Source organism: Nasonia vitripennis, assembly GCF_009193385.2.
Source record: "Nasonia vitripennis strain AsymCx chromosome 2 unlocalized genomic scaffold, Nvit_psr_1.1 chr2_random0002, whole genome shotgun sequence".
In the NCBI taxonomy this organism is placed as follows: domain Eukaryota; kingdom Metazoa; phylum Arthropoda; class Insecta; order Hymenoptera; family Pteromalidae; genus Nasonia; species Nasonia vitripennis.
In genome coordinates this window covers 1,332,570-1,348,367 of record NW_022279608.1, presented here as the reverse complement: position 1 = coordinate 1,348,367, position 15,798 = coordinate 1,332,570, and the positions used below count along the sequence as shown (strand labels likewise).

General features: G+C 37.4%; 1 protein-coding gene across 16 annotated transcripts in view; it reads right to left on the bottom strand.

The window, feature by feature from the left end:
• LOC100680429 (protein unc-79 homolog) overlaps positions 1-15,798 on the bottom strand; it is a 2,400,004-nt gene that overhangs the window by 1,725,006 nt on the left and 659,200 nt on the right. For all 16 annotated transcript variants that reach the window (XR_004345182.1, XR_004345183.1, XR_004345184.1 and 13 more), the window contains one exon: positions 6,728-6,857. Coding sequence is in view for 13 of the 16 variants with exons in the window: in XM_031923950.1 (XP_031779810.1) it covers positions 6,728-6,857 (130 nt within the window). In the remaining 3 variants the exon portion in view is untranslated. The remainder of the gene's footprint in view (positions 1-6,727; positions 6,858-15,798) is intronic.

Here is a 15,798-nt window from a genome sequence, read left to right as displayed (position 1 = left end):
TACAAAAATATCCTGTAGTTTTCCAGTAGTTCAGCTATAGTCCACGAGAAGTCCGAAAATAATAAAGATATATCCTGTAGTTTTCCAGTAGTTCAGCTATAGTCCACGAGCAGTCCGAAAATAATAAAAATATATCCTGTAGTTTTCCAGTAGTTCAGCTATAGTCTACGAGAAGCACGAAAATAATAAAGAAATATCGAGTAGTTTTCCAGTAGTTCAGCTATAGTCCATGAGCAGTCCGAAAATAATAAAAATATATCCTGTAGTTTTCCAGTAGTTCAGCTATAGTCCACGAGCAGTCCGAAAATAATAAAGATATATCCTGTAGGTTTCCAGTAGTTCAGCTATAGTCCACGAGCAGTCCGAAACTAATAAAAATATATCCTGTATTTTTTAACATTAGTTAAGCAATAGTCTACGAGCAGCACGAAAATAATAAAGAAATATCCAGTAGTTTTCCACTAGTTCAGCTGTAGTCCACGAGCAGTCAAAAAATAATGAAAATATAACCTGTAGTTTTCCAGTAGTTCAGATATAGTCCAGTAGCAGTCAATAAATAACGAAAATATATCCTGTAGTTTTTATCATTAGTTAAGCAATAGTCTACGAGCAGCACGAAAATATTAAAAATATATCCTGTAGTTTTGCAGTAGTTCAGCTATAGTCCACGAGCAGTCCGAAACTAATAAAAATATATCCTGTATTTTTTAACATTAGTTAAGCAATAGTCTACGAGCAGCACGAAAATAATAAAGAAATATCCAGTAGTTTTCCAGTAGTTCAGCTGTAGTCCAAGAGCAGTCAAAAAATAATGATAATATAACCTGTAGTTTTCCAGTAGTTCAGCTATAGTCTACGAGCAATCCGCGTGAATACAAAAATATCCTGTAGTTTTCCAGTAGTTCAGCTATAGTCCACGAGCAGTCAAAAAATAATGAAAATATAACCTGTAGTTTTCCAGTAGTTCAGATATAGTCCAGTAGCAGTCAATAAATAACGAAAATATATCCTGTAGTTTTTAACATTAGTTAAGCAATAGTCTAGGAGCAGCACGAAAATAATAAAGAAATATCCAGTAGTTTTCCAGTAGTTCAGCTGTAGTCCACGAGCAGTCAAAAAATAATGATAATATAACCTGTAGTTTTCCAATAGTTCAGTATAGTCCACGAGCAGTCCGAAACTAATAAAAATATATCCTGCATTTTTTATCATTAGTTAAGCAATAGTCTACGAGCAGCACGAAAATATTAAAAATATATCCTGTAGTTTTGCAGTAGTTCAGCTATAGTCCATGAGCAGTCCGAAAATAATAAAAATATATCCAGTAGTTTTCCAGTAGTTCAGCTGTAGTCCACGAGCAGTCAAAAAATAATGATAATATATCCTGTAGTTTTTAACATTAGTTAAGCAATAGTCTACGAGCAGCACGAAAATAATAAAGAAATATCTAGTAGTTTTCCAGTAGTTCAGATGTAGTTCTCGAGCAGTCAAAAAATAATGATAATATAACCTGTAGTTTTCTAGTAGTTCAGATATAGTCCACGAGCAGTCAAAAAATAATGAAAATATATCCTGTAGTTTTCCAGTAGTTGAGATATAGTCCACGAGCAGTCCGAAACTAATAAAAATATATCCTGTATTTTTTAACATTAGTTAAGTAATAGTCTACGGGCAGTTTATAAATAATAAAGAAATATCCAGTAGTTTTCCAGTAGTTCAGCTGTAGTCCACGAGCAGTCAAAAAATAATGATAATATAACCTGTAGTTTTCCAATAGTTCAGTATAGTCCACGAGCAGTCCGAAACTAATAAAAATATATCCTGCATTTTTTATCATTAGTTAAGCAATAGTCTACGAGCAGCACGAAAATATTAAAAATATATCCTGTAGTTTTGCAGTAGTTCAGATATAGTCCAGGAGCAGTCAAAAAATAATGAAAATATATCCTGTAGTTTTTAAGATTAGTTAAGCAATAGTCTACGAGCAGCAGGAAAATAATAAAAATATATCCTGTAGTTTTGCAGTAGTTCAGCTATAGTCCACGAGCAGTCCGAAAATAATAAAAATATATCCTGTAGTTTTCCAGTAGTTCAGCTATAGTCCACGAGCAGTCCGAAAATAATAAAAATATATCCTGTAGTTTTCCAGTAGTTCAGCTATAGTCTACGAGCAGTGAAAAAATAATGAAAATATAACCTGTAGTTTTCCAGTAGTTCAGATATAGTCCAGTAGCAGTCAATAAATAACGAAAATATATCCTGTAGTTTTTAAGATTAGTTAAGCAATAGTCTACGAGCAGCAGGAAAATAATAAAAATATATCCTGTAGTTTTGCAGTAGTTCAGCTATAGTCCACGAGCAGCACGAAAATAATAAAGAAATATCCAGTAGTTTTCCAGTAGTTCAGCTGTAGTCCACGAGCAGTCAAAAAATAATGATAATATAACCTGTAGTTTTCCAATAGTTCAGTGTAGTCCACGAGCAGTCCGAAAATAATAAAAATATATCCTGCATTTTTTATCATTAGTTAAGCAATAGTCTACGAGCAGCACGAAAATATTAAAAATATATCCTGTAGTTTTTAACATTAGTTAAGCAATAGTCTACGAGCAGCAGGAAAATAATAAAGAAATATCCAGTAGTTTTCCAGTAGTTCAGCTGTAGTCCACGAGCAGTCAAAAAATAATGAAAATATAACCTGTAGTTTTCCAGTAGTTCAGATATAGTCCAGTAGCAGTCAATAAATAACGAAAATATATCCTGTAGTTTTTAACATTAGTTAAGCAATAGTCTAGGAGCAGCACGAAAATAATAAAGAAATATCCAGTAGTTTTCCAGTAGTTCAGCTGTAGTCCACGAGCAGTCAAAAAATAATGATAATATAACCTGTAGTTTTCCAATAGTTCAGTATAGTCCACGAGCAGTCCGAAACTAATAAAAATATATCCTGCATTTTTTATCATTAGTTAAGCAATAGTCTACGAGCAGCACGAAAATATTAAAAATATATCCTGTAGTTTTGCAGTAGTTCAGCTATAGTCCATGAGCAGTCCGAAAATAATAAAAATATATCCTGTAGTTTTCCAGTAGTTCAGCTATAGTCCACGAGCAGTCCGAAAATAATAAAGATATATCCTGTAGGTTTCCAGTAGTTCAGCTATAGTCCACGAGCAGTCCGAAACTAATAAAAATATATCCTGTATTTTTTAACATTAGTTAAGCAATAGTCTACGAGCAGCACGAAAATAATAAAGAAATATCCAGTAGTTTTCCACTAGTTCAGCTGTAGTCCACGAGCAGTCAAAAAATAATGAAAATATAACCTGTAGTTTTCCAGTAGTTCAGATATAGTCCAGTAGCAGTCAATAAATAACGAAAATATATCCTGTAGTTTTTATCATTAGTTAAGCAATAGTCTACGAGCAGCACGAAAATATTAAAAATATATCCTGTAGTTTTGCAGTAGTTCAGCTGTAGTCCAAGAGCAGTCAAAAAATAATGATAATATAACCTGTAGTTTTCCAGTAGTTCAGCTATAGTCTACGAGCAATCCGCGTGAATACAAAAATATCCTGTAGTTTTCCAGTAGTTCAGCTATAGTCCACGAGAAGTCCGAAAATAATAAAGATATATCCTGTAGTTTTCCAGTAGTTCAGCTATAGTCCACGAGCAGTCCGAAAATAATAAAAATATATCCTGTAGTTTTCCAGTAGTTCAGCTATAGTCTACGAGAAGCACGAAAATAATAAAGAAATATCGAGTAGTTTTCCAGTAGTTCAGCTGTAGTCCACGAGCAGTCAAAAAATAATGAAAATATATCCTGTAGTTTTTAACATTAGTTAAGCAATAGTCCACGAGAAGCACGAAAATAATAAAGAAATATCCAGTAGTTTTCCACTAGTTCAGCTGTAGTCCACGAGCAGTCAAAAAATAATGATAATATAACCTGTAGTTTTCCAGTAGTTCAGTATAGTCCACGAGCAGTCCGAAACTAATAAAAATATATCCTGTAGTTTTTAACATTAGTTAAGCAATAGTCTACGAGCAGCAGGAAAATAATAAAGAAATATCCAGTAGTTTTCCAGTAGTTCAGCTGTCGTCCACGAGCAGTCAAAAAATAATGATAATATATCCTGTAGTTTTTAACATTAGTTAAGCAATAGTCTACGAGCAGCACGAAAATAATAAAGAAATATCTAGTAGTTTTCCAGTAGTTCAGATGTAGTTCTCGAGCAGTCAAAAAATAATGATAATATAACCTGTAGTTTTCTAGTAGTTCAGATATAGTCCACGAGCAGTCAAAAAATAATGAAAATATATCCTGTAGTTTTCCAGTAGTTGAGATATAGTCCACGAGCAGTCCGAAACTAATAAAAATATATCCTGTATTTTTTAACATTAGTTAAGTAATAGTCTACGGGCAGTTTATAAATAATAAAGAAATATCCAGTAGTTTTCCAGTAGTTCAGCTGTAGTCCACGAGCAGTCAAAAAATAATGATAATATAACCTGTAGTTTTCCAATAGTTCAGTATAGTCCACGAGCAGTCCGAAACTAATAAAAATATATCCTGCATTTTTTATCATTAGTTAAGCAATAGTCTACGAGCAGCACGAAAATATTAAAAATATATCCTGTAGTTTTGCAGTAGTTCAGATATAGTCCAGGAGCAGTCAAAAAATAATGAAAATATATCCTGTAGTTTTTAAGATTAGTTAAGCAATAGTCTACGAGCAGCAGGAAAATAATAAAAATATATCCTGTAGTTTTGCAGTAGTTCAGCTATAGTCCACGAGCAGTCCGAAAATAATAAAAATATATCCTGTAGTTTTCCAGTAGTTCAGCTATAGTCCACGAGCAGTCCGAAAATAATAAAAATATATCCTGTAGTTTTCCAGTAGTTCAGCTATAGTCTACGAGCAGTGAAAAAATAATGAAAATATAACCTGTAGTTTTCCAGTAGTTCAGATATAGTCCAGTAGCAGTCAATAAATAACGAAAATATATCCTGTAGTTTTTAACATTAGTTAAGCAATAGTCTACGAGCAGCACGAAAATAATAAAGAAATATCCAGTAGTTTTCCAGTAGTTCAGCTGTAGTCCACGAGCAGTCAAAAAATAATGATAATATAACCTGTAGTTTTCCAATAGTTCAGTATAGTCCACGAGCAGTCCGAAACTAATAAAAATATATCCTGCATTTTTTATCATTAGTTAAGCAATAGTCTACGAGCAGCACGAAAATATTAAAAATATATCCTGTAGTTTTGCAGTAGTTCAGATATAGTCCAGGAGCAGTCAAAAAATAATGAAAATATATCCTGTAGTTTTTAAGATTAGTTAAGCAATAGTCTACGAGCAGCAGGAAAATAATACAAATATATCCTGTAGTTTTGCAGTAGTTCAGCTATAGTCCACGAGCAGTCCGAAAATAATAAAAATATATCCTGTAGTTTTCCAGTAGTTCAGCTATAGTCCACGAGCAGTCCGAAAATAATAAAAATATATCCTGTAGTTTTCCAGTAGTTCAGCTATAGTCTACGAGCAGTGAAAAAATAATGAAAATATAACCTGTAGTTTTCCAGTAGTTCAGATATAGTCCAGTAGCAGTCAATAAATAACGAAAATATATCCTGTAGTTTTTAAGATTAGTTAAGCAATAGTCTACGAGCAGCACGAAAATAATAAAGAAATATCCAGTAGTTTTCCAGTAGTTCAGCTGTAGTCCACGAGCAGTCAAAAAATAATGATAATATAACCTGTAGTTTTCCAGTAGTTCAGATATAGTCCACGAGCAGTCAAAAAATAATGAAAATATATCCTGTAGTTTTCCAGTAGTTGAGATATAGTCCACGAGCAGTATAATATAAAAAAATCGAAAATTTGTATATCGCGCAAGTAATCGCGCGATCTCTCGGGTGATTACTCATGCGATTATTTTCAGTAGGGATGCGCTATCAATCAATCTATAGATAAAATTTTCTCACGGATTCACGTGGAATAGCTAATACATACATATATATGTATAAGATCTAAATACATGGAATGAGACAGACACTTCCCCGTATTACGAACACTAAACTGCATATGCCTGGAAAACGTTTGCAATCCTCTGCTTGCATATATGTATATTGTTATATCCATCTACTAGCGCTGGAGTATATATGTATGTCCACTTACGCTTACTAGCACAAATGGGCGTTGACTTCACTTGTGATCCAAAGAGCTGTTGAGCAACGTCTTTGCACATATGTGATGCACTAATCATCCTCACAAGGAAACATTTGATGCTTCCGCGTAATCTTCGATTCACCTTTATGTGCGCGCAGCTGTCTTTGTTTACACGCGGCTTCCCACGGGTGCGAGCGGCTGCCTTTGTCAGAGCGCGGCTCTCTTTGTGTGCATAAAGCTAGGTTCGGGTTTACGCGGGTAGCTTTGGTTACACGAGAGTACCCTCGGGTACCCACGAGTACACACAGTTACCCTCGGGTACGCGCGGTTACCTTTGCGTACATGCGGCTTTTGCTCGTGTACGAACCTTACACACGTGTACGTGACCATAAACGAGCAAACGTCCGCGACTTGGATAACTGCTACTAGTTATTATATGAAGAAGCTTTATACACATTGCTAGTGGTTTGTGTACTTCGATAATATTAAATCAGCAATGTTTAAACAATTAACTGCTAATAATTTTTAAAACGAACACATAAAAAATATAGCTTACCAACATCTGTGTCAGAAATTGTAACTGCTCGAGCCATAGCTGATATAATTTTTTCAGTAGGCATAACCGTTGCAAGATCCAATTGTTCTGATACTGTCTCCACGGTGGCAGTCATTATTTGCTCAAAAAACTACATTAAAATAAACATGATAATTAATGTTATTTGATTATTTATATGTACAAAATTAACAATTTCAATAAAAAATTCTGTTAAGTACTTTTAAACTGTTAACTTCATTGATACTTTTGCATGAAAACGTATCTACATAGAATATAAAAAGAGTGGTGGGTCTATTTGGTAAGAATCCCCCATAATTTGTAAATCATACTAGATCGAAGGAAAAATCAAATTATATCTCTCTAAATTGTAACGGGGCTCGTTTTCGGGGGAAAAATTCGGCAATACTTAACCAGTTGACAATCCCTCGGTGGTGCAAAGAAATCTCTTAACGCCTGTAAACTGCAATCCCTCGTTGCAACACAGTTCGCTTCGAGAACTGTTTTGTTGGTGGCTTTAAGTGTGCTATCCCTCCGCACTCTCCTGTGCAAAGCCAGCTACTCAGATTTGGTATGGACGTAGGAAACAGAAGAGAACCAATCGGGAAAATAAAAAGAAACCCAATTAAGATAAAACGAAAAATGTATTGTGCAACTAATATTTTTTCTACACAAGTATTCGCCGAGTCACATTAATATTGAGTTGCTGTGAAGAGTATCTTGCGGAACGTAGGGGCGCAAACAAGGAGCCCGCTACAAGGTGCTGCTGCCCCAAGTCGCAAAGCTTTAGCCGTTGCTACTGCTGACACGATACAGATAAAAGGGCTCAGCCCTGCTTATTCGTCGTTGCCAACGTCGCGTTTCGACGATACGCGAATGTACCCGATTCCGCACCTCTTCACACGTCTTATCAATTATGTATACTGAATAATATTCTACAAATAATGAAGACGGCCGCGAAAGCAAGGTGATGTTCCTTTCTTCCAGGGTATAAACTGAGATTAATTTTCGAAGCCTAAGCCTAGTTGATTAAGTGTCTTTTATACATGAGTATCACATAAACGCTATAAAATTTTATTGATAATTATTAAGATCGAGGAAGAAAGGTCATGTCATTTACATTGACCCAATAATATTTTACAAATAATAATTAAGGTCATTATGCACATTCATCTAATATAATCTATAAATAACATTCGATTCCCTAAAGTAGTTTAATATGTTATTTCTCTTTATAACATTGACGCAATACAATTCTATAGCGTATCTGACTAAAATTATAATATAAAATCAAAGCGGATTTACGAATTCATTTTGTTAATAAGAATATATGCAAAATTCATGCAATATTCTCCTTCATAATAATTTATTGAATATATTAATTTTATTATCAAAACAAACTACAAAAATCTAATTGTTGTAATAATCTTTCACAACCGTGTATCCCGGACCTCATTATTATTATTATAATAAATTAACTTAAAATCACTGCAATATACTTGATCTACTGTCAGAATTATGACGCATATTAGCAAATGTGCACTACTCTTCATCAATAATTAAAATCATTCATGCACTCAGGACCAAGAAGAGTGGTGGCCGTTTCAGTATGTAAAGTAGTTTATAGCTATTATTTTACATAGACCCTTATATTCGGGTTTAAATTAGCCTAATTTGAGTTCCTTGAGAACATAAACCATTTTTCCTTCTCTAAAGTGTTTCACATTGAATTTCCCATCGTAATACTATTATAAGCGTTGATTTGATTGTACTAGATTTATCGCTGGAATCTAAGTTAAGTTCTCTATTCTAAGTTAAACGTCAGCTTTTGTCGTGTCAACAAGATAGTCGTTGTATGTTTTTAAGTGCTCCTCTGGTGGAAAGTTTGACGGTGTGCGTGCGCGTCAGTCAAAAACTAATTTTTGCTACAAGTAAATTAGTCTATCGTGTTTCGTAGAATTATATGCTCGCTGTGTTGAAAGTCTGACTTCAACCCATTTATCATAGTTGTTGATGTGCATTTCAGTATACTTTTCGAGCGCATGATGCATTTGTTCTATTCCGCCGATCGACAGTGAATAATACGTGGTTGCAGAGTACTTATTCGCTATAAATATACGTGCGATTACGTATATTTATAGTGAATAATTTCATTATACTGGTTCCTTCCATTACCTGGTTCATAAAATTTGCTTTCTGATCGAATATGAAGGATACTGGTGAGCTGGAATAGCAAATTAGTTTTTCGACCATTAGTGCTCGTGTTACTTCCTTTGCCTTTGCGTGTACGAATGGTACTAGCATTGGCAGTTTTGTTTTTACTCAAACTAGTTTCTTTTCTTCGTACTCCGCGCATCCTCGGAAGATCGTCTGACGGCTGCTTGCATGTTTTACCAATAATACTTGCGAGCTATTCTGTTGTACAGTTTGTACGTTCCTTTGTGGCTGCCGATTAATGCCTCGTGATATTCTTTGATAAGACTATGTCTATTGACTTTGGGTACTGGTAAGTTGTTAATAAATAATATGATCTATATTGCTTTTTTTTAAGTTTTATTACACTGGTCAATTACGCATTCCCAGTCTGCGAGCGTAGTTATTCCCGAATCTCTGATAAAGCCAAACGTTGTTATTCCGTACTGGTTGATTATTAACTATAGTGTCTTTATACATTCTGCGATATCCGCTCTTAAGAGTTTGTCGTTTAGATTTAGTTTCTTTAAAATAATGTTGAACGTGTAAGTCTCTTTGTGTTTAGTTACGTTTATCTTTCCTACGAAGCGTTGTGTTTCTAACAGCTCTTTGCGTGTATGTAACGTCTTTCTATCAAAGTCCTCTGTGTCTAGAACCATATTTTCTGCCGAAATATAAGCAAGGTTGCATTTATGCAAGAAAGGGTGATCACTGAAGCGTTGTACTACAACAAATAAATATTTGTCATTAGGGTCTCTCTCCAATGCTGACGCTTGTTTTGGTTGCGTTTCGGCTATTAAATAGTGTACAATAGCTTCTCTCATGTAAGGGTTTCGTTGGACATTTGCAGGTTGTTCTTCTTACCCTGACTCTAATTTGAATTCTCCATCAGATTCGTCCTCTATTATAATATACGGCGTTAAGTGATTGCTAGCTAGATTTAGATATATAAACTACTTATTCCTGTTTAAAATAAAGTGACAGAAATTATTTTGGTTATTCGTTCAGAAATGTACGTATATATCGTATCCAAACTCACTTAAAAATGGGTATATACAATCTGCGTCTCCGTACTCAACTTCTGATAGCTGTAAGTATACGCAATATCGCTGAGCCATTATGTCAAAGTCTGTTTCTGTGTAAAGTGTTTAGGAAGCCTTAATTCTGGGTGTCGTGACCATAGTTGCCCTCGTCTAATCTATTGCTGTTTGATCGTCGAATGAGCCCTTCATTGGTTTTATAGATTTCTGACTGTTTCTTCTCTTTTTGGGACTGATATTATTGTAATTGCTAGTATCGAATGGACGTGAATTAACGTTTTCTCTAGACTCGTCTGAAGCACTGCTTTCGGACAAGGGTATTGCGATGGCTCGATCATCTATTTGCGGAGTAATGTGGTAAAAATCTTATCTTGGCTTGTAAGTGCAAAAAGCGTGTTTTAGAATGTTAGGGTGACTGTCTAAAGCGATATGTGTTATAAGAATCGGTTGTGGAGAATCTATGCTTTCGTAGTGTTTCTGAACTAAAAGTTTTCTTATTGATTTTATTTTCATTGTAAGTAGTTCATCGTCAGTTGTCGTTGCTCTGCGTATCACTTTACCATATTTTAATTTGAACGCCTGACTAATTTTTACTTATTATCTTTGCGTCTACAGTGAGACGAGTTCTGAATTTATTTTCTTTACTAAATAGTGCTTTTAGAAAGTTTGCTATCGGTGATTGTGTGCTCATCGTTTTATTACCAGGGTTTAGGTTACTCGGCGCGCCGTCCGTTTTTTGATGGATTGGTCTCGATGTTTCGTGACTACTCGTAGTGTCTAGCGTCAGTCTCGGCGTAAGTGGTTGTGATAAGTTGTGGTGATTCAGTGAAGGTTTCTTCTTAGTAAGATTGCGTGATATCTCATCTTTTTGTTCTCATGCTATCTGACCGGCTTTCAGGAGTTCATCCTCGGTATCACTAGCTAAGCTATTAATAACCCAATAAGCTGTTGTCGCTGTTTTCGCGAATTTCTATGTCGTTTCTGTGAACTTTTGACGAACTCCTATTAAGAGTCTACTTCCATATAGGCCTCTGGAAGCCGTCGTTGTAATCCATTCTTTGGTTTTGCGGTGTTATTTTGGCTTGCTCTTTAAGTCCCATATTTTCTTCCTTGCAGAGTTTTCCCAGGACTGGTTTGGGTCCGCCTGACTAAAAATTGGCTCGGATTTTACCCCTGAGTCGGATAGCTTGCGGTATGTAGGGAATATTTTTCTACTTTTTCTAAACTATTTTCTTACCATTTCGTGTTCCTGTCTTTAATCGACATTTGTCATCCGATCAGGACCCTTGTTTCCTTATTGTTTCAAATCGTAGTACCGTAACTTCGTGCTCTTGCTTATTTGCTAACTCGTACAATTCTGCATTTTGCTTCTCTAGGTATTTCTCTCCTTCTTCGAAAATAGAATTTCTGGAAAGTGCATCTACATTTTGATTGCAAGCTTCAGATCTGTACATAATATGATGACTCGCGATGTATAAGTGCAGGGTTAGTCGCTGTCTAACTGTCCTTGACTCAAGATAACTCGTATGGCGTAATCAGATGCGTCGTTTATTACTAGAAAGAGCATAGTTGGATACGGTACCTTTATTACTGGTTCCTCGCACAATGCTGTTCGTAATTTATCAAATGCTTGCTGATGGTTTTTATACACGAAGGGTTTGTTTTTTTTTACAAGTCAAGATAAAATTGCTATTGATTTCGCGGAGTCTTTAATAAAGCGCTTGTAGTATCCTATGAGCCTTAAAATTGTTTCATGACGTTTGTTAATACTAAAAAGTTATTTACTGCTTTTATTTTCTTAGATCTTTATCAAAAAGAATTATATCATTTAGGTAGATTTACAGTTCGGTTCTACAGTTAGGCCTGCAAGATCTAAGCCCATCAGAGACTAACATTTTAAAGGAGCGCCCTTGAGTCTCATTTGAAATCGTTAATAGCAATAATGACCAAATGGTACAGTTAAAGCTGTATTGTGAGCATCTGCAGGGTCCATCTGCTAGAACCCTAATCCCTAGTCTATGGCTGTTATGTACCTAACCAAGAACACTGTTGATGTAGTCCCCTGTATTGGTTTTCGGATAGCTGTTTCCGACTGTTACTTTATAGAGCATGGATAATTTATCCGAGCAAGGAGAGAAAGCAGAAAAAGGAACTCTTGAGATCTGGAATATAATCCGGGATGCTGAGCGAGAACCAGAAAGCATATGGGAAAAGATCCAAGACAGCCTGGACTCTATGGATAACGTTGTGTCAAACGCATCCAACATTCATAAGTCTGTTAGAAGCGATCTATCGGTGATTATGATTCAGGTTAAGTAACTTAGAAGAGGACAAGTGGCGCTGGAAAAGAGCAAGGAGAGTCTTGGATTGATGCTAAGTAAAGCGCAAATGTTACCGAAGCAGCAGCATACCCAGAAGGAGGATCAGGCATCACAGACGATAGAACCATCAAACGCGGTGACGAGAAGAACAACGAATAAACGTAAGGCAATATCACCAAGCCAGGTAGAAGAGCGACAAGAATACTACGCTAAGAGAACAATAAAAGATAAAAAGTAGCCTCTGTGGTAGTCACATCAAAAATCTAATCACAGGTGTCTTCGGAAGAAAAGGCAAACCCACCCTGGCAGAAGATTATAACCAGAAACAAGACAAAAAAGAAAAGAAGAGGAAAAAGAAGATACATGAAGGCACTGGCGCCAAGATCAAAAATAGCACTAGAAAACCACGAGAGAGACCCAGCAGGCCTGATGCACTTGTTATAAAAGCTGCTGAGGAAAATTCGTACAATGATATTTTGAGAAAAATAAAAGTGTACTCCAATCTGACGGTGCTTGGTAACAGAGTAAACAAGATAAGCAAAACGATGGCAGAAGATCTTCTTTTAGAGCTACGACGCAACAAGGACGTGAAACCACAGCAACTTCAAGAAGCGGTTAAAGCGGTGCTGGTAGAAGAACCCACAATCAAAAAACTTCAGCATCAAGTGGTCTTTAAAATAAAAGACCTTGACATGCTTTCTTCTTAACAGGATATTCTAGAAGCCCTAAGTAGAGAGTTTGCAAAAGAGAAGGAAGTAGTAGAGGAGACGTCTGAAATGACCCTTCGGAAAACCTATTAAGATACGGAGACCGCTGTCGTACAGCTGCCTTTCTAGATTGCACAAAAGGCGATCGTAAGGGAAAAGCTCAAAATTCGTTGATTTAATCCCAGAATCAGGGAGATAAGTCAAGAGATGCGCCCACCTAGATGCTATAAATGCCTGTGTTTTGGCCACATCGCAAAAACGTGTACAAAGACGTACGACAAAAGTAAATGCTGTTTTAAGTGCAAAACAAAAGGATATGAAGCAAAAAGTTGCACGATCGATCTGAGTTGCATTCTCGGCCGGAAAAAGAATGGTAAATTAAAGAGTGACTATGCAGCTGGTAGCTATACATGCCCAGCCTACCAAGCCACATTAAAAGAACTAGAGAACTATGGAAATTAGAGATAGTGCAGTTAAATCAAAACCACTGTGAGACAGCATAGGACCTACTCAACCAGTATGTCCGCAAGAAAGAGGAAGACGTAGCTATTGTGTGCGAACAATATAAGGATCTAGACCAACCATCGTAGGACATGGACACTACGGATAAAGAAGCGATTTGGGCACGTGGAGACGTTGCTTTCTGTAAAAATGGATGTATAGTGATGGAAGAGTTGGCGAAGGTGTGCCCTCCTCGTCAGCAGAGCGTACCGTCGAGTGACGACGAGGAGAAAGAAAATTCTCCCGTGCACTGTCCGGTACCCTCTGCTGATAAGAAGCGCGCACCTCGTAAACGCTCCCCGGAAGGTCCCTGCATACGCAAGGCCACCCGACCATCGCAGGTGGTTGGCACCAAGCGCCGCAGATTAGATTTTAATGAATTTTAATGTATTTTTTTTTTTAAATAAAAACAATAAAAAAAAAGGAAGTCAAATGGAGAGGTAAACTTGATTGACTGTACCTCACAGGTGAGAGCGATGGTAGGGGCTCTCATCACTTCCTTAAAAAAAAAAAAAATAAAATAAAAATGATCTTGAATCCGATAGTATGATTTCACCACTTACGTAACTTTGTTACAGTTTTTATTATTGTAAAAAAAAAAAAAGTGACGGGGGTCGGGCGCGAACCTCGAACCTCCGACTTGCAAGTCCGACACTACCATTTGAGTCAAAGTCGACGATGGATTTTTCTAATCGATCTCTTATAGTAATTAGACGCCTGTAACGTGTCCTCAAGTAACAACTTTAAAAATTTTTTTTTATTAAATTAATAATGACCTTGAATCCTAGAGCTTGCTTTTACCACTCAGAGATAGCGCGAACTAGTTTAATTTTTTTTAGAGAGATGATGAGAGCCCCCATCTTCGCTCTCACCTGTGTGTGAGCCAAATTTTTTTAAACTTTATTCAATCATATTTTGTACATCATTGTAATAGTTTCTGAGTGGTGACGAGGGGGCAAGACATTCGGTGCTCCATCCACAGTCGACCTCGTCAATACCTCGGTTGCTGAGCAGCCATTGTTTCATTATCATAGCGTTGTGCACGGCACAGATCGGAACCCAGTTCGATGTATGATGCGAGCAGGCGGTGTTGGTAATCGTGGCTTCCTGGAGCTTCCGCAGTGAAGGACATCCTACTTCTTCGAGATCGTAGATGTTGTACGTCATCGTCACTCCCATCAACCACTTCTTCTTCTCTCGGCCCTTGACGTAGACCTTGCTCGCATCTTGCAGCACGTTCTGGATTGTGGTGGCGACCTCGTCGTAGTAGATATCACCCGAGCTCCAGGGTATCCCGTGGTAGTTGTACTCCAACCATCGATTCTCGCTCTTGTACTTGGCAGGTAAGTAGTCCCAGCTAGATGGTGGCTGGAAGAGGTAGACAGACGGCAGAGAGTCTTCCTGGAGAGGGACCACGGCCACCTCCTTGAATACAAAGTCGTTCACCGGCCTCTTGAAGCCATGTACGTCTACTACAAACTCCATCTCGATGGCAACTGATTCACTAGGCTGCTCTCACCGCTTTTATACCCTTCTCTGAGGCTTACCCCACCATGTCTGCTATGGCGAGTCGATGCATGTTCGATCGATCGGCAGAACTTGCTGAGACCCTGCGAGTCCATGCAGGTCCTGGAGAAGTTGTTCTAACCTGTAGATCTCTGCGTGCGTCGATCAGAATTTCTTTCAAGCCGATGCTGGTTTTGCCAATATCTGTTCGAACGTGTAGCACTTTTAGGTGTATATAAGGAGCCAGGGATCCGAGATTTCTTCAGTATCAAAAGTTTTTCGAGGAGTGAACAACTCTTCGGAAGACCTAGAGGAAAAACAGCCTACGAAGAAGACACACTCTTCAGGGTCACCATGGCTTCTGTGGAGGACTGCAGGGAGGCCGTCGCCATGATGCAGGAGGCACTGAGTCTCATGGTTGAGGGTGCCATCGACGATGCATCCGTGAAACGCTGGACCAACGTCATTGTGCCCGATCACATCGCTACCTTCGAGCGCCTCTTGGAGACACCAGGGCTAAGTGTGCCAGAGAGACAGAAGTACCAGTCTACAGTGGCACTCCTGCATACTATGCGACATAGAATGAGCTTTTGTGTCAAGCGTGGTGGAAGCCTCCAGCAGCCAAGTGTAGCTTGGAACGAAGTGAAGTCGGCTTTTGCGAGTCATATCAGATCGGGTGTGATCACGAACATGAGACATCTGGATATATCCACGTTCATGGATGACGCTAGAGCTCTCTTAGCCTCGAAGATCGAGCTCGCGCTCCGTGAACACAATGCTGTAAAAGTGAATACAGTGCTGGCAGC